This window comes from Oculina patagonica, chromosome 4 (assembly GCF_052425735.1).
Source record: "Oculina patagonica isolate OP01 chromosome 4, crgOcupat, whole genome shotgun sequence".
In the NCBI taxonomy this organism is placed as follows: domain Eukaryota; kingdom Metazoa; phylum Cnidaria; class Anthozoa; order Scleractinia; family Oculinidae; genus Oculina; species Oculina patagonica.
The window spans coordinates 4207492-4231806 of NC_135761.1; the positions used below are offsets into that span (position 1 = coordinate 4207492).

At 37.4% G+C, this 24315-nt stretch overlaps 1 protein-coding gene and 1 pseudogene across 5 annotated transcripts in view; both read right to left on the minus strand.

Moving 5' to 3' along the window:
* Nucleotides 1-13424, minus strand: part of LOC144651254 (uncharacterized) — a 15928-nt gene extending 2504 nt beyond the window's left edge. The window contains exons 1-9 of one of the 4 annotated variants that reach the window (XM_078511188.1): nt 12984-13424; nt 12697-12805; nt 11435-11725; nt 10901-10971; nt 9988-10077; nt 9017-9529; nt 8532-8606; nt 7606-7659; nt 6018-7174 (exon numbers count right to left, since the gene is read on the minus strand). In XM_078511188.1, the coding sequence (XP_078367314.1) occupies nt 7082-7174; nt 7606-7659; nt 8532-8606; nt 9017-9529; nt 9988-10077; nt 10901-10971; nt 11435-11725; nt 12697-12721 (1212 nt within the window). In that variant the 5' untranslated portion in view covers nt 12722-12805; nt 12984-13424 and the 3' untranslated portion in view covers nt 6018-7081. Of the gene's footprint in view, nt 1-6017; nt 7175-7605; nt 7660-8531; nt 8607-9016; nt 9530-9987; nt 10078-10900; nt 10972-11434; nt 11726-12696; nt 12871-12983 lie in introns of those variants that run through there. The other 3 variants (XM_078511187.1, XM_078511189.1, XM_078511190.1) reach the window with 3 other exon arrangements.
* On the minus strand, nt 7-4550 carry LOC144651276 (uncharacterized; annotated as a pseudogene). The gene is made up of 6 exons (XR_013570278.1): nt 4273-4550; nt 4013-4163; nt 2355-2648; nt 1832-1902; nt 1192-1281; nt 7-634 (listed from the first exon to the last, which is right to left on the minus strand). The product of XR_013570278.1 is annotated as an uncharacterized LOC144651276 (transcript).
* Nucleotides 13425-24315: the final 10891 nt, after the last annotated feature.

Consider the following 24315-nt stretch of genomic DNA (forward strand, 5'->3'; position numbering starts at 1 on the left):
TAAAATTGTTTTGAGGTTAAGCGATCGAAAAATTCAGTTCGTAGCCTTCTACTTGAAATATACTGCGTCTGGTATTACATGGGCAAAAGAACGCCATTAACTTTATAATTTTTTGCTTTGACATACCGTGGAGAAAAGTCGTATCCACCTTTGTTCCAAATACTCGACTTCCTTTTCTCTACCTTTCTGGTATGATAACAGTTTTTTTAGTTCATCTTTCTCTGGTTCTTTCATGTGTTCTTCTACTGATTGTAAGTCCGCAACGCGTGCATTGAGATCGTTGTGTACAGCTGTGGTACGTGAAGTCGTAGAAGTCTCTTCTCACAAATTCGTCACATTTACAAGCTTCGGCCGTCATGTCCAATACTTTAGAGTACAATTCTTGTAGGGATCTGCTCTGTCGCTTGGTTAAATCCAACTTTTTAGAGATCGTGAACGTTTCTTCTTTTAGCTCGGGTATTTCTAAGCTAGCTGTCATGTCTGAAAGCTTCGCTTTCAAATGTTCCAGCTCTTCGGAAACTTGATGCACTTTAACGGTAAGATTTCTCCTTTCTTTTATTTCTTTGACGTCTTCCCCTTCCTCAGGCGTCTTAACTGAAACCTGGCTTGTAGCATTAACATAGTTCTCTAATTCCTGGTAAGACAATTTACATCAGTAAATAATTAAACAAATAACATAACAACTCTTTTGTTATTCGAATAGACTGTCCACAGCCTCTCGATTTTTCAACGCAAAAAAGCAAACGAAGCGAGCGCGCCGGGGGAGGGGGCGGGAAGCGAGCTCCCCGCCCCCGCCCTCTTGCTTCTTCCGTTTTGCGCTGGCGTCCAGTTCTCTCGCTGTTCTCATCGATCGAAAAAAACACGAAAAAAATAGAGGGCTGTGGACAGTCTATTATTCGAATTAACATTGTAACATTTTCTTGTAGGCAACTTCTATGAAGTCGGTCAGGTAACTTGAGGAGATTTTACGTTTATAAACAGATGAGGGAACACAAACGTTTATTACGTTTATACACTTCAAAGGGCGGCATCGATCGTATCGTTTTTAACTCAAACTATTTTGTGTATCTTTGCGTCGATGATGTGTGTGGAATTTCAAGCTACTCACTTGACTAACACGAAAATGTTTCAGTTTGCTATGACAACAGGCAAGTATTTTATCGTAGGTTTCCCGTTGTGAACTATTGATACCTTAAAAGACGTCCTGAATTCTTTTTCTTCACTCTCCCATACGAAGAACGTTGTCTTTCCAGTGCTGTCTTTACCCAGCATAATCTGGGTCTGTTAATGAACAAAAGTAGACAGTGACTGCTTAGAACTTAGAACTTTTTCTTATCAATATAATTGACGCGTACAGTTACAATAATTATGTAATCCAAGACAGTTAAAAGAGGACCAAATTAAAGCATTCTCCCTCCTCCCCCCTTCTAACCCCACCCACAGCCAGTTCGCAGCCTCTCTTTCGACATATGGTGATAGAGAAGTTTTCAATTGAGTGTCGTAAAACCAAAACCAAATAATCACTCTGGCCAATCACAAAGTACAAGACAATCCAGTGATACACGTAGCCGGCAGGAGGCGCGGGAAAAAGTGCTCAAGCGAATCACGATTAGTTTTGGTTTTACAGTTCTTCTGACTGCCTGAGAAAGTGGCGCGAGTTTTTGAGCCAATCCCTAGTTATCGTAGTAATGCAAACCAAAAGCAAACGATAATTACTTTCGACACTCAAGTGAAAACCACTCTAAGTGTAACTAAACGTAATACACTTCAAAAGAGGAACTTGTTAATTTATATACACTCCTGAATAGTCAGGTAACTAGTGTGAACACACCTGGTTTGCATCGCCTAGTTTAATAGTCCCTTCAATCTCGATACAGATTGTTCTTCTTCCGTTTAAAGGGCCTGCAAGAAAGGACTTTGTAAATCAGAATAGTTACACAGAAATGTTACGATAAGGCTTGGGGGTACGGTTGTCCAGATAAACATAAAAGAATGGACCTACAATAGGTTAAACCTTTATGTTAGCCATGCTTTTTCGGTGAAAACCTCAAAGGGTAGATGTTAAGACTTCCCGAGGGTTTTTCTTGATCCTTTCAAAAAGGACGACCAAAACTACCTCTTTCAAATAAATCACAAAACCCCGTAAAAACTTTATTAGGTGCGCCCCCCTCCCCCCTATATTAAATTCTTTATTTACAAGTGAGTGACATTCTGAAAACTACGCTGTATGAAAGAATTTAAAGTAAAGTTGGCATGTAAACTGAAGAAAACTTTCAGGCCCCATCCATGGTGAGTTTTTGTCTTGTGGAAGACCAATACCATTATTTTCTCTTGGGAAGACTAAATCCACGTACCAATTAATCTGTCTGCCAAGATTTGTAGTCCTATGCTTGTTAATGCTGTAGCTAACTTCTCGGCAGTGGCCCCTTGTTCTCCTTCTTTCTCTATCCATCGCACCAAAAGGTCAAAGCAACGTTCCTTGTAGGACTCGTTTTCGTTTTCAATAGCGTCAATTAGTGCTTTTTTGAATCCCAGTTTTCGCGCCAAATCTTTCCATCTTTTCCCAACATCATCGGGAAGCTGACAATTGTTGATATCAGACTCGGTCAGTTGATACAAGGGATGCAAAGCCACAAAAGCAGAATATCCTGTAGAAAAACAAAACACCTCTTGTAAAGGAAAGGTAAGGGAAGAATGACAGAGATACGTTATTCTTTCTCAATCTGACCTAGTTTCTTTAATTAGGATCTACAAACGTAAAACAAAGTTAAAATATGAAACATCCTTCCAGATACATATCAAACATGTGTCAAATTTTTCTCCCGCAGTTTAAAATATATATAGTCACAAATAAAAGTTAAACAGTTCTGTTCAAGTCGAAAAATGTAAAATTCGCGAATAGATTGCGCGCTCGGAGCTTACAAAATACGGGGCCTTTCTGAAAGATAAATAAAACTGGATGCCCGCCCCCATCTAGTTATCAAATTACAAAGCCTTGACCGTTCTTTGTCTTCTTTGTTCTGTTTAAATAGCGTGTTAGATTGGCAATAATTATAATAATAATAATAATAATAATAATAATAATAATAATAAAAGAATGAAAAAAAAGGGAGAAGAAAAAAAAGAAAAGAAAGAAAAAAAAAAGAAAAGGAAGAAAAAAAAGAAAGAAAAGAGAGAAAAAAAATTTATAAGATTAAGGTAAAATTATTTATTATCTGAAATTCTATATGAGATTCGTTTTTTCCAGCAGCCAATGCAAAATTGGAGGATTGTGAAAGGTTTTGTGTGATCGAAATGTGATCTGGGTAAAAAGATGAGCGCATGGCTTGATTTGTCGATTAAAATCTCGATTGCTGTTGCGTGACCTGTCAGTTGAATTGTTTTTAAACAAAATTGAAGAAGCTTGTTATGGGGCAACATGTTTCAATATAGTTTGGTTCAATCAACCGAGGTGCTAGATAATACCGCTGTCAAACAAGTAAAAATGACCGATGAAGCGTAATGTACTGACCCGTGTATCAAAACAACGTTGAACATCAGAAAATACATGTTTAGCATACAAATTGCACGTTAACAAGCAGGTAAAACTGAATATTAGAAATTTTAAAACTTCCAGGTTTCACCCCATATTATAAGGCTACTGACGCTTTTGTTGGCCACAAAAATAATTTAAAATATCGTATTGCTTAATGTCTTATTTACATTACTCACATTGTTCTCGAGGGTCAAAAAAATGTATTATGAAAGAGCGATCTTGACTAGGGAAGTGGGGACTGGGACCACATTTTGATGCGTAATAATGGTCCAGTATGTATTATTTTTTTAAAAATTTTTAATGCTACAGAAGTTAACGAAGCAGGGAAAGAAAATTTGGTACAATATAGTCGATCAAATCAACTCCTAATCGTAGCAAACGCTTCCTGTTATATATCATCTTACAAATGGCGTTCTCTTTCGCGCAACCCCGGCCATGCGGAAATAAACTGAATGTTCCCTTTAAAAACAATCTTACCTTTATCTTTAAAAGCAACAGCCATTCTTTGACACTGATATGCTTATAACAACTTTTGGGGATGGCTTTATAGTTGATGGATGAAAGTCAGTTCAAGAGAAAGCTTCTGTATGCAAAGATTGCAAATCAAGGCGGAAATGAATTGTTAAGGCTGCAAGAATGAAAATTTTTGAAAAAGATATTAACTGGCGGCAAATTAAACAGAATTCGACCGAAAGTGATTTTGAAACAAAGCATTTTACAGTCTTTTACATAACTACCTTGATCTAATATGCACAGCAATGTTGTTTGAAGAGGCTGCAACAGAAGGTCGAGCGAATGCAGAGGTGTCTTGCTCGACAGCTCCACAAATTATTTGTCATCCAAGCAGAAGTTTTACTTTCCTTCCACGAACAAATGTTGCTGTATCCCACGACAGGAAAGTTCATCCGCCAGACTTTAGAGCGGAGAGAAAAAAATCTGCTCTCTTGTCACAGCAAAAAGACTTAAAGAGTAATTTCCTTGTCAACATGATTATTTCGGGCTGTCGTATAGTTGGGATTTGTCCCTTCTTATGATCATCAGGCGCGTAGGAGGGGGGGTTCGAGGGGTTCGAATGAACCCCCTTTGGAGGTCAATAATGGAGGAATGAAAACACAATTGTTGAGTTTCAGCTTTTGGCAAATAGTGGGGGAATGAAAAACAATATTCTGCGGGGACATGCTACCAGACCCCCCTGGAGGCTCGCGCCTTCGGCGCTCGTATTTAATAACCCCCTTATAAATATTCCTGTCAATACGAACACCCTTCCAAAAACCCCAGCTACGCGCCTGATCATACTTATCAGTGAACCGTAATGACCCCACCAAATAAGTAATGGCTTAATACCGAAAAAAGGGAGTATGGGAAGAGTTCGCCCTGCTAGCTGAAGATAAGTTTCCCACTTCTGCCATGTAACAGGTCTAAATTACTTTGGAACAACTGAAATGTCGCTAGGGTACAGTTATGTTATGTTCAAAAACACTAACAGCGTGCCACTACGACCGACGTATTACAAAAAGAGACTTTTTAAACTCCCATGATCCACCCCTCCCCTACCAGACCCTTCCTACACTCTCACAGGAGAATACATTAGCCCGAAAGTACAGCAAAAGGGAAGACGTAGCGAACCGAAGCTCGAAGTATTTTGTGGTTCCCGACTACGTAAATTGATCTAAATTCTTATCATATGATGATAAAAGGTTGTTAAATGCAGCACTATTTATGTGATTCCACGATTTTTACTCCTTAAGCAAGAAGCGTCAAGCCTGTTGGCATACATAAATGTGAGACAAAAGCAGGGTCAACTCCCAAGAATTTAAAAAAGCTCTTTTTATTTTGAATTAAACGAAACGTCTAGAAACTGCTTAGAAAACTTACCCCCGGTCTCGTGAAATACTTGTCTGAAATAGTATTAAAGATGGAGAAAAACATCCAGCCAACTAAGACGGCTCGATCGGCTTGAGATTGATGTTGTTGACAGGTTCGAGAACTACAACATCAGACAAAAGCTTTGCACTTTCGTTCTTTTCCTCCCCTCCCCTATTCAATGCTGAGCTACTGGACACCTTACTAACACAAGACTGTAAAGTGAGGCTCCAACATTTATATGGGGAGCGGGGTGGGGTGGAGTAAAAGAAAGGCCCTTAAACAGTACAGGAATGATGTTTGCTAAGTTGAATTTGAAACTCACTATATAATGGGGTATAATTTTAAACCCCTACCGACTACTTTTGTTTTTGGTTCAGGGACCGCAGAGCAGAGGGGCGTGCTAAGGGGGCTAAGTCATCTTCATTCTGCCCGCTCGCGCGCTGAGAAAAAAAAATATTCATATTGCACTCGATTTAAGTCTCGCTCAGTCATTTTCCCTGCCATTTATAATTAAACTCCACTCACGTTGTTGCTTGGTTGCCAAATCACCGCCGATGCTAATGTTATAAATCGCAAAGTCACATGGCTTGCAGTTTCTCAGACAACAAAGTTGTTTTGCTTCCCGTTTATTCATGGAAAAAATCTTCTATTGTGAACTATAAATTAAACGAGATTACATTTGCCACAAATAACCATCAAAAAAATAAGTATTTATTTCATCGACGCTGTATTCCGGATGCAGTTCCAGTACAACAAATGCCTTCCTTTCTTCTTTGACTCCGATGTCCTTGGCATTCCATGAAAGAGCCCCTCCCATTACAATACACAACTCACTCCTTAGGTAAATATCATGATAAATATGTCTCTATTCATCACAGAGTGCCAGCCTCTTAATTGTATCAAACAATTCTACATAGTGACAGACCGTAATTAATTAGTAGTAAAAGTATAAACAATTTATTGACTAAGTTAACTGTTTAGTGCAGTGTTGTTGTTGTTGCTGTTTTTTTTTTCAGAATCGAGCAGCATGAGCTCCATTTGCAAACAGTATTTACAATGGAAACCTTTTTCCCAGGTCCTTTCAGTTCCTCCCGAAAAGAGCACCCTGGGACCGAGGTGTTACAACGGCACTGTAATTACTACGTCATCACCTTGTGATGGAGGGCCGGAATGTCGATATTAATTTTAATTGGGTTTCTTTCGTGAAACCAAATTCTGTTAAGGTATCTGTTAAGGTATAACGGAAGGATACCTAAAGAGCCCTAAAAACGCCATTTTAAAGTTTAAAAATTTATAAAAAATTAATGGAGCAAGAAAAGAAAAGTCTGAGACACCGTTTTTAAGACCAATATATGTAGATCAATTTCCACATAAAAGTTTAGGCTATCACGTAAATGTGTTCTCAAATAAACCTAATGTTGCGTAACATCCTAATTACAAACAAAATGCTGACGTTGCTAATTATGGTCTATATGATCAAAACAAAATCCAAAATAACGATCTATCTTCAATAAGCTTTCAGGAAATATATACTTTATTGGGGTTTCCATTGATAGTTTTCACACAATTTCACTTGGAACGAAAATGCCAATTTTCCTTCCGTGATGCCTTAAACCCCAACGTTTGATGGCATAAAATCTTAAAAATAATACTCTCTTGACTTCTGATTCTTTGTGCAGATTATGAACAATTTCCTTCTTTAGTCTCTGAGAATGCTGTGAGGACACAAGAAGCTTGGTCTTCTGATTTCCGTTTGGTAAAGGGATTTTTTAACTGAAATAAGAAACATACAAGAAATTACAATTAACTTTCGAGCGCCAAATGCCTTCCTTTGATATAAGTACTAGAGAAAGGCAGGCAGTGAAACAAAATATAAACTACGGAGGATAATAGTCATAGTCTTCTTACAGTTTCTTTGAGTTGCATTGACTCTATTACTGTTTGTTCAAAGTTTCATGCTAAAACGTTTTTGGTATTTTTTTCGCGAGAGTTTTCGTATTTGGTTATCACATAAAAGTTGATTTTCTGTCTCTCGTTTTCTCTCTGGATTGGCACCAAATTTTTAAAAATGCCAAGCGTATCGATATTGTAAGTCTTATTAAGGGTAACCTTAAGGGATAGCCTTGTTGCGTGCCGCCTCCCCTCAACCAACCACTATTTCGCCGATGCTTATCAGTGCGAGGAGAGGCAGTAATAGATCTCACCTTTCGGCTTATGATTTCTTTAGGCCGAGCCCCTTCCGAATTTGATCTGGTGTACTGCATGACAAAAACACAATAAAATAATTTAATATTGGATATTCCCGACAAGCTTACTATATGAATAGCCTGAAGAACATGCGGTTTTTGATGGGTTCTCCAGCGGTAAAAATCACCTTTTTCGAAACACCCCTGACAACTCTCTCTCGTGTTGAACACTCTATTACACGGACAGAGAGCGATTAGCTCGGTTACTCAACTTGTTGATTAAGTCAGTCCACGGACCTCCCCTTTAACTCTTTCTCTGCTAAAGTCGACTTTTGTCGACATTTGGAGGAGCAGTCAATGAACCACTTGTGACGTCATCAATTTGAAAGTCAGCACATTTTGGTGGTAAGCATCTGATAGAGCTAGGTTTGACCTTTTCACGGAACAATTCATTCTGTGTATCGGTTGCATCCTGACAGAGCTAATCGAGAAAACGTCAATCAATTTTTGGTGAAAAATCGGTGCTTAAACAGGCCAAAACACCTGTAATAGATCGAGGTCCTCTTTTTAGGATTTACCAATGTTTTAATCAAAAAATTTTTGGTCTAAAGGAAGGACGGATAGAGTAGAAAGGAGTGGAAATAAAAAAGCCGAGAAAAACGAAAAGGAAAGGAGCAAAAAAAAATGGAAACGATTTCGCCAAAAAAGTCCAAACGTTGGCTTATGCGCATGCGCCAAAGTACAATTTTGTACATTTTTCCACGGAATCTTCATCAAAATCTTGCTGCATTGTGGAAAAGTGCTTTTTAAGCAAAGTTTAGGGAAATTCAGGATCGTAGCACCAAAAATTAAGTTTAACGGTTAAAAAAACCCTGTTTTTTTAGAAATTTAGCACTGAAAGGGTTAAGAAGGGCAAAAACGGATTTTTATTCAAGTAAAGTTACCTTGGCATCACTAGGTGGCTTGTTAGTTTCTCTCTCGGGTGGTGATGACCGAGATTTCGTAAGTTGAGCTTCTGGCTGTAATTTGAAAGGAAAATTAAAAAAGCAAACGCATGGACATGTTAAAAAGCTACAGTAGGAATGACGGGTTGATGTGCGTTTTTGTCTCTTATTGTCTAAGGACCTGTCACTGTTTATAAATGGCTATAGGTGACCGTGTTCATAGACAAAAACTTGAACACCATATGGAAGGATACAAGAGACCACTTTTAACGATACTTCATTACGCTCTTTATCAGGCCAGGGTGTTCTCTTTCACTACTCAGAAAGAGGAGCTAAAGAGGCTGAGAAAAACGACTGAGACTATAAGTAAAGAACCGATTTGAGGTTACGGATCGAGAAAATCAGAGCACTTTACTTGAAATATAACTGTCTGATTGCATGGACAATATAACGCCATAACTTTACAATTTTTCGCATTGACATACCGTGGAGAAAAGTCGCATCCAAATTCTTTCCAAATACTCAACTTGCTTTTTTCTGCCCATTTGGTATGATAACAGCCTTTTTAGTTCATCTTTCTCTTCCTTTTTCATGTGCGCTTCTTCTGATTGCAGGTCCGCAACGCGTGCATTGAGATCGTTATGCACGGCTCTTAAACCATGGTACGTGAAATCGTAGAAGTTTCTTCTCACAAACTCGTCACATTTACAAGCTTCGCCCGTCATGCCAGTTACTTTAGTGTACAGTTCTTGCAGGGTTCTACTGTGTCGGTTGATTAAATCCAACTTTTTGGTGATCTCGAACGTTTCTTCTTTCAGGTCGCCTATTTCTAGGCTTTTTATGACGTTTGAAAGCTTCCTTTCTAAACGTTCCAGCTCCTCGGAAATGGGATGTTCTTTAACGGTTAAATCTTTCACTTCTGGTGATTTCATATCTTCTGTTTCTTCCAGCGTTTTTACCGAAATCTCGATTGTGGCATTGACATAGTTCTTCAAATCCTAGTAAAACAATTAAATTTAAATAAACAAGTTAGACACGCCAAGCTTAAGTAAATGTACAATCTTTACAACACGTTTGGTTACTCCGTACTAACGTACGATTGAGGCGACAACTCGTGCAAATTTTCGGGTAACTTTTTTAGAATAATAAAAAAACATACTTCTGCTTCTTTCTGAAACCAGGATGGATATCTAAAGCATTTTGGAATTTGGAATTTCTCCTGCTCCAACATTTTGAATCTAATGACGTCACATGTTTGGCAGCCATTTTTACAATAATAAAACAAAATCTCTTCTGTCTATCTGTTTTTGTTCATATGCAATTCAAAATAACATCGAGCTCGACTAAAACAAAAGCGATTATATTTATGTTTTGCCGTAACATGGATTGGGTAAATTTTGTCGGGTGCTTTTTTGTCATTGTAGTTTGTTACCAATCGCCTGTAAATTAGTAATACCTCAATTGAAGTTCTAAATTCGTTTTCATCACTCTCCCATACGAAGAACTTTTTCCTGCCAGCACTGTCTCGGCCCAGCATGATCTGAGTCTGTGCCGGAAAAACAAATTGCACGGTGAATAATGAAAAATTTAAATTATAAAAACAGTCTATTGTTGGAATATCCAAACAGTCAGGAGAGGGCCAAATGCATCCTTCTTAATTGCCGCTACCCTTTCTCATGCATGTTTATGCATTCTGAAATGTAATTTTGTTAATTTCATTTATTTATAAAATTTAGTTACCTATGCAACACGGAAGAGCTTTCAGGAGCTCGTTAGAAAGTGTACGTGAATCGAACATCGAGTTAGAGTTTGAGTGTTCGCTTTTGTGGAGGGACCACAGGTTACCCAAGCTCCTTGAGAGCTGTGAACATTAAATGACATTGCATACCAGCCTAAATACAAGCCTTAACTTTGTATGGGCATGTCACGATTGTACACAGGACTTCAAAAAATATGGAAAAGAGATTCAATAACAACGACTCGTATTTTCCCTTCTGAGTGTTACTTGTGTTTCCGTAGTATTCAGGGGCCGTTTCAAAGCAATTTCAGCGAGTTTTGGTTTCGCTGTTTTTTGTTGTTGTTGTTGTTGTTGTTAGTTTTAAAAAGCAAAAAGACAGTTAGCTTGAGAGCCTGGGAGGTTGGGCTACCTGTTGAGCACCCGGACAAAAACCCTCGGAGTAAGGGAGAGAACCAACAACAAGCTCAACCCACATTTGACGCCGGGTCCGGAAGTCGAATTGGTCGGAGGCGAGCGCTCGCGCGACTACGCCACCCCTGCCTTCTATGTTAAGCGTGTGGTACACCCATGAGTTCCCAACCTCTCTAACTTTTTACCAGCCCAGTTTACTACCATGTTTGTGTAAACGCACCTGGTAAGCGTTGTCTAGTTTCATTGTTCCTTCAATCTCGATACAGATTGTCCTTCTGCCGTTTGACTGATCTGTAACATAACAGGTTATAACGGTCAAAAATCTGGGCCGGGTAATAACCAATGAGAAATTTTAAATTAATAAGCCAAATGATAGGTCATTAAGAAAATCTGAATCATTCGAACTGCTACAATAAGAGCATAAATTGATTAGCAAACTGAATAAACTTAGAGGAACAAGTAGTCTTCCTGCAAGACAGTACGACATCTTTACAAGACAGTAAGACAGTACACAGGCCAAGGAAGGGCCACTTAAATTATTTAGGAAATTTATAAATGTTTAGGACTTTATCTTTTGCATTGGCACAGTATAATGATAAACGGCCTTCAAAAGGCAGCGACATTTGTTGAATAATGGTTACAAAATAGTCACCTAGCAATCGATTGACTGCTTTTTAGCTTGACATGTGCAAATGATTCTTAACTTTTTTTCATCAGTTTGGCGTGTTAATAGTTAGCAGGCTAAGCCACATACAAATTAATCTGTCAGCCAAGTTTTGTAGTCCTATGCTTGTTAATGCTGTAGCTAACTTCTCGGCAGTAGCTCCTTGTTCTCCTTCTTTCTCTAACCATCGCACCAAAAGATCAAAGCAGCGTTCCTTGTAGGAATCGTTTTCGTTCTCAATAGCGTCGATTAATGCCTTTTTGAAACCAAGCTCTCGCGCCAGGTCTTTCCATCGTTTGCCAATATCGTCTGGAAGCTGACGAGTATGAATGTCAGACTCGGTCAATCCATAAAGAGGATGCAAAGCCACAAAACCGGAATCTGATATCCAACAAGAAAGCGTTAAACGGTATAGTGTGTTCGGTAGCTGAGGAATGGAAAATTCGGAAATTCTATCGCGCGCCGGGAACTTACGGGAGCGCAGACGGCCGCTCGATCTAGATTAGTAAGATATATAAGATTAGTGTTTTGGTATGAAATTGTGCAAGAGAAAAGGTTTCCCAGCAACTAATGCAAAATTGTAGGGTTACGAAGGGTTTTACGTTTTAGCGGTTCAGTTCTTTCGTATATTGTTAATGTCCGAAAGCAAAGCGTCAGTGCGTAATGATTTGATCTGTTAATCAAAATCTCGGTGACTGTGCCGGATGAGTGCCATGCGTCAGTTTGTTTTGCAAAGTAGCTTGTTGACGGGCAACATGTTTTCATAGGGTTTAGATCAATCAACCGAAACGCCAGAAATAACTGCTTTCAGACAAGTAATAATGATCAATGACGCGTAATGTGTATCAAATAATATTGGATACATTTGGCATTCAAGTTGCAAGTCAGAGCGTTTAAAGCTGTACAAGTTAACTTCCCGGTCTCACTTTCGTTGTAAAATTATTGATGCTTTTGTTGGCCACATAAAGAGAATTTGAAAAATGAACACCGTATTTTAACATTACTTTCACTGAGGAGTCTTCATTATCCTCGAGGGTCAAAATATTGTATCGCGAAAGAGGGATATTGGCTAGGGAATTGGGGACTGGGGACCCCCGATTTCGATGCATATATAAATAATGACTATTTTTAGCCGTCTTAAATACTTCATCATTTTAAAATCTTTTAAAAGCTGCAAAAGTTAACCAGGTAAAATATAATTGGGAACACTATTGTATACACGTGAGAATTAAAGTCGATCGAATCAATTAATTCGTATAACAAACGCTTCTGTTTCAACAGCACTTATATTATATCATCTTACGACATCTCATGAACCCCCATGCGGAAATAAATTTTATAATCAATCTTACCTTCATTTTTAGGAGCTCCAGCCATTATTTGTCACTAATATGATTTTACTGTGCTTATAACAACTCTGGGGATGACTTTATAATCGACAGATGAACGACATTCGATTTCCTGAAGAAAATGCAATATGCCAAGATTCCAAATCAAAGTAATCAAGGCTGAAACTATTGTTTACGCTGCAAGAAAGAAAATTGTTTAAAAGATATTAATTGATATTAAAGATATTAACAACAAATTAAACAGAATTCGACCGAAAGTGACTTAGAAACAAAGCATTTTATAGTCCTACCTTGATCTAGATGTCGCGAAACGTAATATTGTGCACAACAGGAAGTCGAGCGAATGCAGAGCCGACAACTCCAAGGCATTCAACTTTCAAACAAAGCTGTTTCTTCCTTCCTCGAATGTTGCTGTGTCACGCCAGGAAATCAAGTCGCCAGACATTTAAGCTGAGAGGAGAAATCTCTTCCCTTGCTCATTTCCTCGTCAACATAATTTGGAGCTCAGTGTCATCTTGCCGATCGGGATTTGTCCCTTGTTTAAAAATACACTCTCAGTGATGTTTTTATCAGTGAACCGTGTCAGATGAATATAACAGTTGCTTAATATAATGAAGTTCGAAAGAAAGAGGAGTGGGGGTAGAACAAGAACTGTTAGCTTAAGTTGAGTTTCCCAGTTTCTGCCAAACCATAACGCAACAGGGCAACATTGGAATAAGTAAAATACCACTCGGGTACAGTTATGTAATGTTCAAAAAGTACCACGTGCCACTTAGACCGAGGTATCAGGGCAAGGTGATTTTTCACACACTGTTCGACCAACCCCTCTCCCCGCCGTACACTCTCAAAGGCCAGTCACTTCCGGCTGAAAAAAAAAAGCGAGAAGTTGTCGAGAGCTCAAACGATTGCGTGGTTCCAGATTGTGTAAAGATAAATAAATTCTTCCTATATAAGGATTTAAAATTGGTAAAAGGTCTCATATATCGCACATTAAGTGATTTCTTTAAAAAGAAACTCCTAAGGCGTCAAAAACATTGTTGACATGCATGAAATTGAGGCTAAAGTAGGGAAAACTCCCGAGAATTTAGACAAAAACTTTCTTTATTAACCGTGCATAGCCGGTTCATAATCTGGCTGGCATTTTGTCGTTTTAGGTTTTTTTGTCAGTAAATTGCTCCAGACCAACGTGGCTGAGCCGGCTCCTTTGTCACGGTCACGCAACAATTGATGTTTACTAGCGATCACTCGTTTAACATGAACATTCTACTCTCTGTTTACAGTGAAATGTGTAATTTTGTGTCATTTGAGTGTTTTACCAGAAGAGAGGGCTGAATAATCACATGGCGAAAGCAAAGACCACTTGGATATGTCCAAGCTATTTAAAACTACCACTACGTCAGACCCAAGAGATCGCTCGCCTGTAGCTATGTAGCGAATCATTCACCTATTTTAAAAATATTTACAAATAGTCTGCGCTCCGTTTGTGTGAAATATTTATTTTTGTGTTGAATATTGCAAAACAACGACTTGTTTTCTGGATATTCCAATTTTTGTTTTGAGTTTATTTTGGAAATCGAAACGAAAATTGCAAGCCCAGCAAGAATTTGTTAAGGCACCACGGGAAATACGTCATCGCGCCAGGAGAATTACCTGCTGAATCGCACAGTCAGATAGACTCTTTTTAATCGGGCGTGGCCGATTTATAGTTTACCCTTTGGTCGTCCTAGACGATAGTCTCCTGTCGGCTAAAAACTACGGGGATAGCCTGGGCCAATCGGTTTCATTTCAGTTTTGATAGTAAATCGTTGTAGGAACACTGGGGTCGACTTTTGGGCTAATCTGTAATCTGGTTCTCTTCTTTGCTTCGGCGGGAGGACAGAGAAAAAAGCTTAAGGGGTTAAGTGCTAATAATCAACATTGTGAAACTGTAGTTGCTCTGACAAGTTGAAGCTATTTTTGTAAATAAAAGGGGTAACGTCATTCATGTCACGCAATGTTTTTGTGGAAAACTTTGAAACTAGACGCTTTACTGGTTTCTACAAATAGCAGTGTGATCTGGCGGTACATTTTTTTGAGGCAGACTCCACTTTAAAACTATTTTTTATATATTTAGCAAGAAGTGTGTCGATTTTCATTTCCGCACAGTTGGGCGTCAAAGTCGCCTGTCACAAAGAGTAGAATGTTTGCACAACATGTTTTGGATATATTTTAGATTTGACTAGTGACGTTAGTAAGACACTTCTCAAGACATCAGCAAAACATTGGCAATGTACAGTATTGGTGTGAACTTGAATGGAATTTTTTACGAGATCAGTAAAGCTGACTTCAAAATGAAAACTTCGAATAATTATAATTAAATACCAATTAATTTTAGAAGAGAAATTCCGGAAGTGACATCTGTGTTCAAAATAGGAATTTTTGTACAACTTAAAGTTCCGAAAAAAAAGACCACATGTTTTGTAAAAATCACAGACAAACATGATCAGGAAAACAAAACAGGCCAATGGCTTTTATTCACGAAAATACAACTTTCTTAAGAAAGAGTTTGTAAACAAGACAATGGAATCGAATTACATTTCACACGCAATTTGCATACATTTGAACTTGCAAAAAAGAAGTATCTCTGCCGAGACATAATAGCGAGACCTTACATTAATAATTATTGTATTCTGATCTGATTGTTATTTTTCATGCATTAACTATTTGAAAGTGGTTCTCATTGATGAAAACAAAACGGTTTTTCATTCACTGCTTGAAGTATTTATAGACGTGAAAACATTCGCTTAATCAAATTACATTCTGCACGAAATATTTTGTATCCATTTGTCCCGAAACTTTGAGGAAATTGAAATCTTTGTTGGACAGTACTGCATAAAAGCAGTTCATAGAATTGAATAAAAAGATAAGAACCATATTGATAAAGGAAATTTTAAAACTTTATTTTGGCTCATTTTGACGAAATTCAGGATTTTCAAAGACTGCCAGTAAACGGCTGTATCTTGTCTGTCTCTAACGATTTTGCCACAGTTTCGAACGAGCTAATTTTTCAACATAATATCATGGTAGCGGACAGAAGTCGGTTTATTCTGAATTTTTCAATACGGTATACAAGTTACAGGTCAATATACAGACCCTCTGTACAGTAAAAAACGTTTGGGAACAAACCATTGTGAACTTATTTTCTATGTTGATCAGTAAAAATCCTTAGTACGAGATGGGGTTTGTTATCAAGTTCGTTAGTACGTTAATACTGCAAGGTGTATAACCCCAGAGAATTATTTTCAAGTGTGTTTTGTTTTATTAGCGGTTTATACTCTAAGGTCTTGGTATGGGAGATCAAAATTAAGGCAAATTTCTGTTATTATCTGATTGCTTGGCACAGATTAGTACGATACTGAATTGGTTAAGAAATGTAAACAAACATTAAATTGAATGAGAGTAGAAAGGGAGGGACAGGTGGGGGTGAAAGGCTAAGGAGATGGAAAGGGAGGGAGAATTAAAATCCATGCTTGGTTATATCACGCAACCTTTGACTTCTGTTGTTTTCTCACAAGAACAAAACTTAAGGTGGGGTTCTACCTGAATTTGAATGGAACTTTAAGAAATTTAAAGAAGGGATTGAAGAAAAGAATAGAAACACCACCAAACAGTTGACCCCCTCCGGCAAGAGCACTCCGGGTTGTCAGGAGACTGTTTGGTGTCCGTCCATCAATTTTTAACTTCAAATTCAAATTTTAAAATCACATTAAATCTCCAACATTTCTTATTTGTCTAAATTTTACTAATCCTTTGAGAAAAACTATCGCCTCCCAGACATCCCCCAAAATCGTCCAAAAATTAACAAAATACTGCAAAACAAATATATATGGGATAAGTAAAGCTTTTTTGGATTCCTTGAAACGCGGCTGAAATGGTTTTCAGTGTTTTCCAGCCCTTATACTTTGGGTCAGTACTACTATTCTTCAACAGTTGCTATTACAGTAATGGTATGAAACAAATACCTAATCATTGGTCAATAAGTTGTGATCATTTTCTTGACAATAGTAGTTACCTGATAAAGAGTTGTATACTGTTCCATTAAAGTGTAAGGGCTGGAAAATACTGAAATGCGTCAGCCACCTAAAGCGTTGGAAAAATTGGTATCCAGGTAAAAACCCTGCCTTTATTAAGCATTGCGAAAAGGCTGCACTTTGCTTAGTGTTACAAATTTATATTTTCTAGACGTCTAGTTCAATCGTTTATTTGTATTGTGCGAAATATATTTATAAATTGAGACTATTATGTCATTAAGTAATAATGCAATCTTGAAAACATTCCAGATTTTCATCATTAAATAGAAACACGAAAATTAAAAATTTGGGAAAACAAGCCTGTCAAAATGACGTTGCCATGGTAATTTCAAGTTACTGGCACAATAACTAATCCTACCAAATTATTGCGAGATAAATTTTAGATAAACTCGCAAAGTTTGGCAGCGTTTGGTTGAATCTTGAAAAAGTTATAAGCGTCCAAAGTCAGCGCGGGCCTCAAAAGCCCCCCGGGTCTGAATAGGTTTAAGTGACTGTTTTTCCAGTGATTTTTACTGTACTGTACCCTGCCTTTCAAGTCAAAACAGATAGCTCATTATTAAGCGCCCGATTTTAAGCTTCTCAAGCTTCTCAAGCTTCTTGTTATACTTGCAAAAGCTCGTCGGACGACGCTAAACGGAAAAAAAAAAACAATGGGATGGCCTTAGTCTGCTCTTTATTTTGGCGTGAAATAGACTTCTTTTTAATGCCATTTACGAACTGGTCTGGGTTTATTTTATTCAAAATTCGGAACAAAATAACTATTTAAATGCGTAAGCAGGAATTTATCCGGCCAGGCAAGAGATGACGCGATGAAGGAAATTCATCTCACGCACACCTCGTGACTCACGCAAACACGACTTGTGTGTTTCTCAAGTGACTGCTATTCTAGAGATTTTTTTCTGTGTGGCGCCGTGCCTTTCTAGCCAAACATCAGAAACATTAACCGCACGGTTATAAGCTGCTTGAAGTTTCTTGCAATTAAACGGGTGGGTTACTTCAGTCTTGAGGGGGTAAATGAGCCTATAAACTTTTTGTAAACTTTTGTTAACTCTTGTAAAATGTTCAAAAATGTTTTATCTTTCTCTCATTACTTTTTGTTATATTATACAGCGTAAAACCGTCATATGTGAAATTTGAACAATAAAAATGCTATAAATAAACAGCCAAAATGAAGGACCGAGTGCTTACGAGGGGACTGGGCACTAGTAGTTTCAATAGCGTTTTTCTCAAAATCAATATATGACCCATCTCAAGATTTCAGAAATTAGAAATTGGCTCTAATTAAACATTCGTGCAAAGTAAAATAAAAATTTGTAAGACTGATTTTGAGCTATTTTTGAAATAGGCAAAATGTCACAAAATTTCACATTTCCCTATTATATTTTACAAAAAAATCTGACGACACTTTCGTACCCAGATGTTTACTCACTTCTCCCGAGGGTTAAAAAGGTCTGGGTACGAGATTAGACGACACTAAAAACGGCCCCGAGGGAGACTAGAGAAGGGAGAAAGAGTCTTCCCTCTTTCTCCCTTTTTTCTTGTAAATTTCCTATAAGAGAAGACTGGGGAAGAGTCAGCTCAAAACACATTTATTAGTGCTCTTTACTACAATTAAGAACAAGTTTCTAGAAAAATCAAACAAAAATGTTTTTGCGGCAATTCTAAAAATACAGGGTTTCGCTCATCTTCTGCACGAAGGTAGTCCATATTAAAACTAAAAACGTTATGTTGTTTTTTTCTTCAAATATTTTTATTTTTCTAAGAAAAACGAAATTTTAGATTTGACGTCTAGACTGGGTACAAATTGGGTTGAAAATCGACCATTTTCATTCGCTTCGCATGACAAAACAATCAAGCGCAGAAAAAAAATAAGTACAACCGGTTTATTGCATGACTCTTCCTTGACCAAATAAGCATAGTTTCAAGAGTTTTGGTTTAATCTAATTACTTTCACGCAACATGAAAGTCGGTCGGTCAAAAGAATCGTCATTTTCACTATGTGCCATATCTATGGTGGCCCATCTGTGCCATAGTATTTTATGCTGTATTTTAGCATTTTTTCCTTTTTTTATATATTTATTTTTTATTGTTTTATACTTATTTTATATTTTTTCTCTAATTTTTTTATTCTTTTTCATTTTATTCTTTTATTTTTATTTCTGTTTTTATTTTTATTTTTTATTTTACTTTACTTATCTTTTTTTCATTTAATTTTTATTCATTTTATTTTATTTCATTTTTTATTTTTCCAAAAAAAAAATAAAAAATAAAAAATAACGGCTGTGGCCCACAAGTGCCATAGCAAAAAAAAAAAAAAAAAAAAAAACCGTGGCCCAGGAGTGCCATAGCCCATGATGCATTGGGAAGGAGTAGTTAAACAACATGGCGGCGCGGATAAGGAACGATTCCTGCAAAGAAGATGAAGAACTGACGCAGGATTAAGGGGAATACCTGAAACGGGCTGAAAAGAGATGATATTTTTAGCATAGAAAAAGCAGGTGACAGGCCAACACAGAATACTTTGTTCGTGACATTTTGTACATTTGCCGTTCTGTAATTGGATTTGGTTGGCCAATTTATTTTTGCTTCTCACTTGTTTAGAAAGGGCACTATACGCTGTCAGCTGTATTATAAGGAGGAGTTTTAAGTTGAATAGAGTCGTAAGACTGCCGCCCAGTAAACGTGCTTCGAACATGGGACTGCACGGTTTCCCGTTAGTAGATTGTGAGACCTCTGTATTAGTTTCGATTAAGAAGATGTATATTTGCATTCATATTTGCAAGGTATGGTGGCATACACAACATGCAAAAAAGTCAACAAACTTGCGTGTGGGAGCTATATAGATATACAGTAAATCTAAATTTAATCGTTTGGTGCAAGAATATCACACAACGAACAAGGGAGGTAAAAACATAAACATCGAGCTCAAAAGACTTTAATATTAAACGCTCAATCAAATTGATGCAAGAAACATAAATATATATTTCTAAACAACACATGCTTAATTAACGTCTCTCTAAAACAAGGTCATAGCTTTTTCGAAGTAAAGCTATGCAGTCTCTGGAACTAGACAAAAGAAATGCCATCAAGTGAAAAGAAGCAACACACTGTGCAACACTATAAACAGACAGACCTGGCGTTACAAATATAGAATGCAAGTAATCAACATCCTTGTCCTCCCTCCGGGAAACCGTGCAGTCTTATCGCAACACGTTTGCTGGGCGGCAGTCTTACGACTCTATTCAACTTAAAACTCCTCCTTATGATACAGCTGACAGCGTATAGTGCCCTTTCTAAACAAGTGAGAATAATAATTGGCCGACCAAATCCAATTACAGAACGGCAAATGTACAAATGTCACGAACAAAGTATTCTGTGTTGGCCTGTCACCTGCTTTTTCTAGGCTAAAAATGTCATCTCTTTTCAGCCCGTTTCAGGTATTCCCCTTAATCCTGCGTCAGTTCTTCATCTTCTTTGCAGGTATCGTTCCTTATCCGCGCCGCCATGTTGTTTAACTACTCCTTCCCAATGCATCATGGGCTATGGCACTCCTGGGCCACGGCATTTTTTTTTTTTTTTTTTTTTTTTTGCTATGGCACTTGTGGGCCACAGCCGCTTTTTTTTATTTTTTATTTTTTATTTTTGAAAAATAAATGAAATAAAATAAAATGAATAAAAATTAAATGAAAAAAAGATAAGTAAAGTAAAATAAAAAATAAAAATAAAAACAGAAATAAAAATAAAAGAATAAAATGAAAAAGAATAAAAAAATTAGAGAAAAAATATAAAATAAGTATAAAACAGTAAAAAATAAATATATAAAAAAAGGAAAAATGCTAAAATACAGCATAAAATACTATGGCACTGATGGGCCACCATACATATCTCAGAATTCCTTGAGATAAAGGTATTTCAACTGTAAAAGGATGATACTTTCAAAATATGCAATGTTTGGTTTGGGCAAATGATTAAGCACTTGTCAAAAAATTATTTAAAATCGTACAAAAACGGCACAAAATCACGCCAGTCTTCGAATGCGTGACCAACATTATTACCACCGTATTTGTTCTTTAAATCAATTTAATCGCAATACTAGCAATACCTAGGCATAAATCAAAATAAATGTGTTCACCTTTGCTTCATTATGATGTCCTGACCGTTGCAATACGTTTATTTCCTGTCATTTCTTCAATGGCTTCCCGTTCAGTTCGCATGTCGCTTGTCGAATCTGTCTTGCGACTGGTGAATTTCAAGCAACCACTAACTCGTTTTTATCCAAATATGTATCATCATGATTAATGGGCGCTACTTGTGTTACTTGATTAAGCCATATTTCAGGAAATAGCCGGCATGCAAAGCGTTTTTAATAAGCCACTTTGCAGTGCCTGTTGACAGCCATTATTATACTAAGCGAAGTATAAATTTGCATACTTTCGAGACAAGCACGACAGTTTTTTATACTTAAGGGGGTGGGGTGAGGATAGGGTCTTGGTTTGAAAGTGCTTAGCTTACAAGTTCTGCTTACGATCAAAATCAAAGAGAGAAAACCGTGAAAGTATTGGCAAAAAGCATATGTCAGGGACCGGTCATAAAGTATGGGGGGGGGGGGGGGGGTTGGCAATATATTTTTTTTCTTTTCAAGTACAGTCAACTCTCTCTTAACGGACACCTCTATAAGACGGACACCTCCATAAGACGGACACCTGGTTATGGTCCCTGCCGTTTTTCAGTCATTTTACTGTAACTAAACTCTCTGTAAGACGGACATCTCTCTAGGACGGACAACGGACATTTTGAAATCGCCAACGGACACGCACAAAAAGTTATTTTTTAGTGAATAATACTTCAAAACTTGGTGTCGACATAAAGCATAGTAAGTCAGCGCCTTTAGAAAACCAAACTTGCCAAAAACAATCCGCTATAACGTAATACTTCTCTGCGTATGGACACCAAAGAGGTAGTTTTCTACTTACAGTTCCGTTTGTAAAGAGCAAATGAGTCGAATTTCTAATATTATTTTTGTTCCACTTTTTAGGTTTGGCTAAAGTAAGCGACTTACAACGGACGTGAATTCGTCGTGCATAGCCGTTTAGCTTTATCATCTCAAAATTTCTGGTGCCATGTTACCTCGACTCTCTATAAGGCGGACACCTCTCTAAGACGGACAGTTGGGGCCGGTCCCGACGGTGTCCGTCTTAGAGAGAGTTGACTGTACTCATTTTAAGTGGCCCATCCCCCAATTATTTGACAAAAGTGTGCCCACCCCATAACTGGCACAGAAAAACCTAGTGTTAGAACCCCTGAAATGCTATTTTAAGGAATTATGCACTATTATAGGTGCCGTTCAATGAATAATTGTCCCACCCCTAATGCAGTGCATTTTTTATTCCTGACCCACCCTTTTTGACATGTTGAAAAATAGTGACCCACCCCCAATTTTTCAAAGCCCACCCCCTCCCCCTGTTCTTTATGACCGGTCCCTCAGGAAAAAGTGTTGTAATCTTTTTAATTTAGCCTTTCTTAAAAGTCGTTCGCTTCTCGTTTCCGGTTTGGTGGTAGTCTATAATCTACTAATGCTGGTTGCTCCTACTATAAAAACCAAAATTTATATTCATATTTTATATATGTACTTCGTTATTCTCACAAACAACAAAGTAAAATATTTGACCTCGTGTGGGCGAGAATTCACATTGTTTACTTTTAGTAGACGAGGCTAATAAAAATTACTAAACTCGATAATAGATTTTTTAATAATTTATTTTTTTCTCACGGCACAACGTTGTCCCTAGGCTGTCCACAGCCTCTCTATTTGTACTTGGTATACTAATAAAAGTTTCTTGTTCTTTTAAAACGATAGTTGGCAGTCCTTGCTTATATGACCGACGGGAGGTCCCTTTGCTGTCATGTAACAAGGATATAAAAAATCATAAAAATTTAAGACCCTACCCCCACCCCCTAAGTATAAAAAACTGTCACGCTTTTCTCGAAAGTATACAAATTTATACTTCACTTTTCGAATAATAATGGTGCCAACGGGCATTGCAAAGTGACTTATTGAAAACGCTTTGCCGGCTATTACCTGGAATATGGCTTAATCAAGTAACACAAGTAGTGCTCGTAAATCATGACGATACATATTTGGACCAAAAACTAGCAGTGGTTGCTTCAAATTCACCAGTCGCAAGACAAGCGGTATGCGAACTGAACTGGAAGCCATTGAAGAAATGACAGGAAAGTAACGTATTGCAACGGTCAGGACATCATAATCAAGCAAAGGTTAACATATTTATTTTGATTTATGCCTAAGTATTGCTAGTATTGCGATTAAATTGATTTAAAGAACAAATACGGTGGTAATAATGTTGGTCACGCATTCGAAGACTGGCGTCATTTTATGCCGTTTTTGAACGATTTTGAATAATGTTTTGACAAGTGCTTAATCATTTGCCCAAACCAAACATTGTATATTTTAAAAGTATTATCCTTCTATACTTAAAAAACCTTTATCTCAAGGAATTCTGAGATATGGCACATAGTGAAAATGACGATTCTTTTGACCGACCGACTTTCATATTGCGTGAGAATAGTCTGGTTTTGTTTACCGTTAAATAATTAGATTAAACCAAAACTCTTGAAACTATGCTTATTTGGACAAGGAAGAGTCATGCAATAAACCGGTTGTATTTATTTTTTTCTGCGCTTGATCGTTTTGACATGCGAATCGAATGAAAATGGTCAATTTTCAACCCAATTTGTACCCTCTTAATCGAGTCTAGACGAGTCTAGACGTCAAATTTCGTTTTTCTCAGAAAAATAAAAATATTTGAAGAAAAAAACAACATAACGTTTTTAGTTTTAATAAGGACTACCTTCATGCAGAGGATAAGCGAACAATTTTTCATAGCATTGCCGGCTGTTGTTCAATTCTTCTAGAAATTTTAATTTTTCTCTTAATTACTTGATAAACCTACGCATTCAATCCTTAACCAAACATTACAGTGCTCCAAATAGCCCGTTATATTTTACACTTTAGTGTTTATACCAAGCCTCCCCCACACCCGACCCTAGGGCTGTCGACAAGTTGCTCGGCAAAGGGAGCAACTTTTTGCATTCTGCAAAAGCAATTTTGCAGACCGAATGTTGTTCGAAAGCCATACGAACGTTTCCGGACATTTTTTGAATACTTCCGAAGATTAACGACGTTCGCCGAAAATTTCCGAGGAAGATCCGAAAATGTTTCGACTTTCGGCTTATTCAGTATTTTAAAAAAACTCGTCAGCAAACATGACGTCATCGATACCTTCACGATTTTTCCCAGTGGAAGACAACTTTGTAATTAAACAGACATTGGCCTTAAACTTGACTCAGATACTTTGGTTGCAGTGAAATTGCATGAAAAGTCTTAGAAAACTTATCTTAAAAGAGAAATTAGTTTTTAGCATATATTTGGAGAAATTTTCTTAATAAAAAGCAATGTTTTGGATTTCTTGGAGCATCTTTGAAGCAGCTTTTTAAATAAAAAGCTACATTTTGGATTTTTTGGACCAACCTA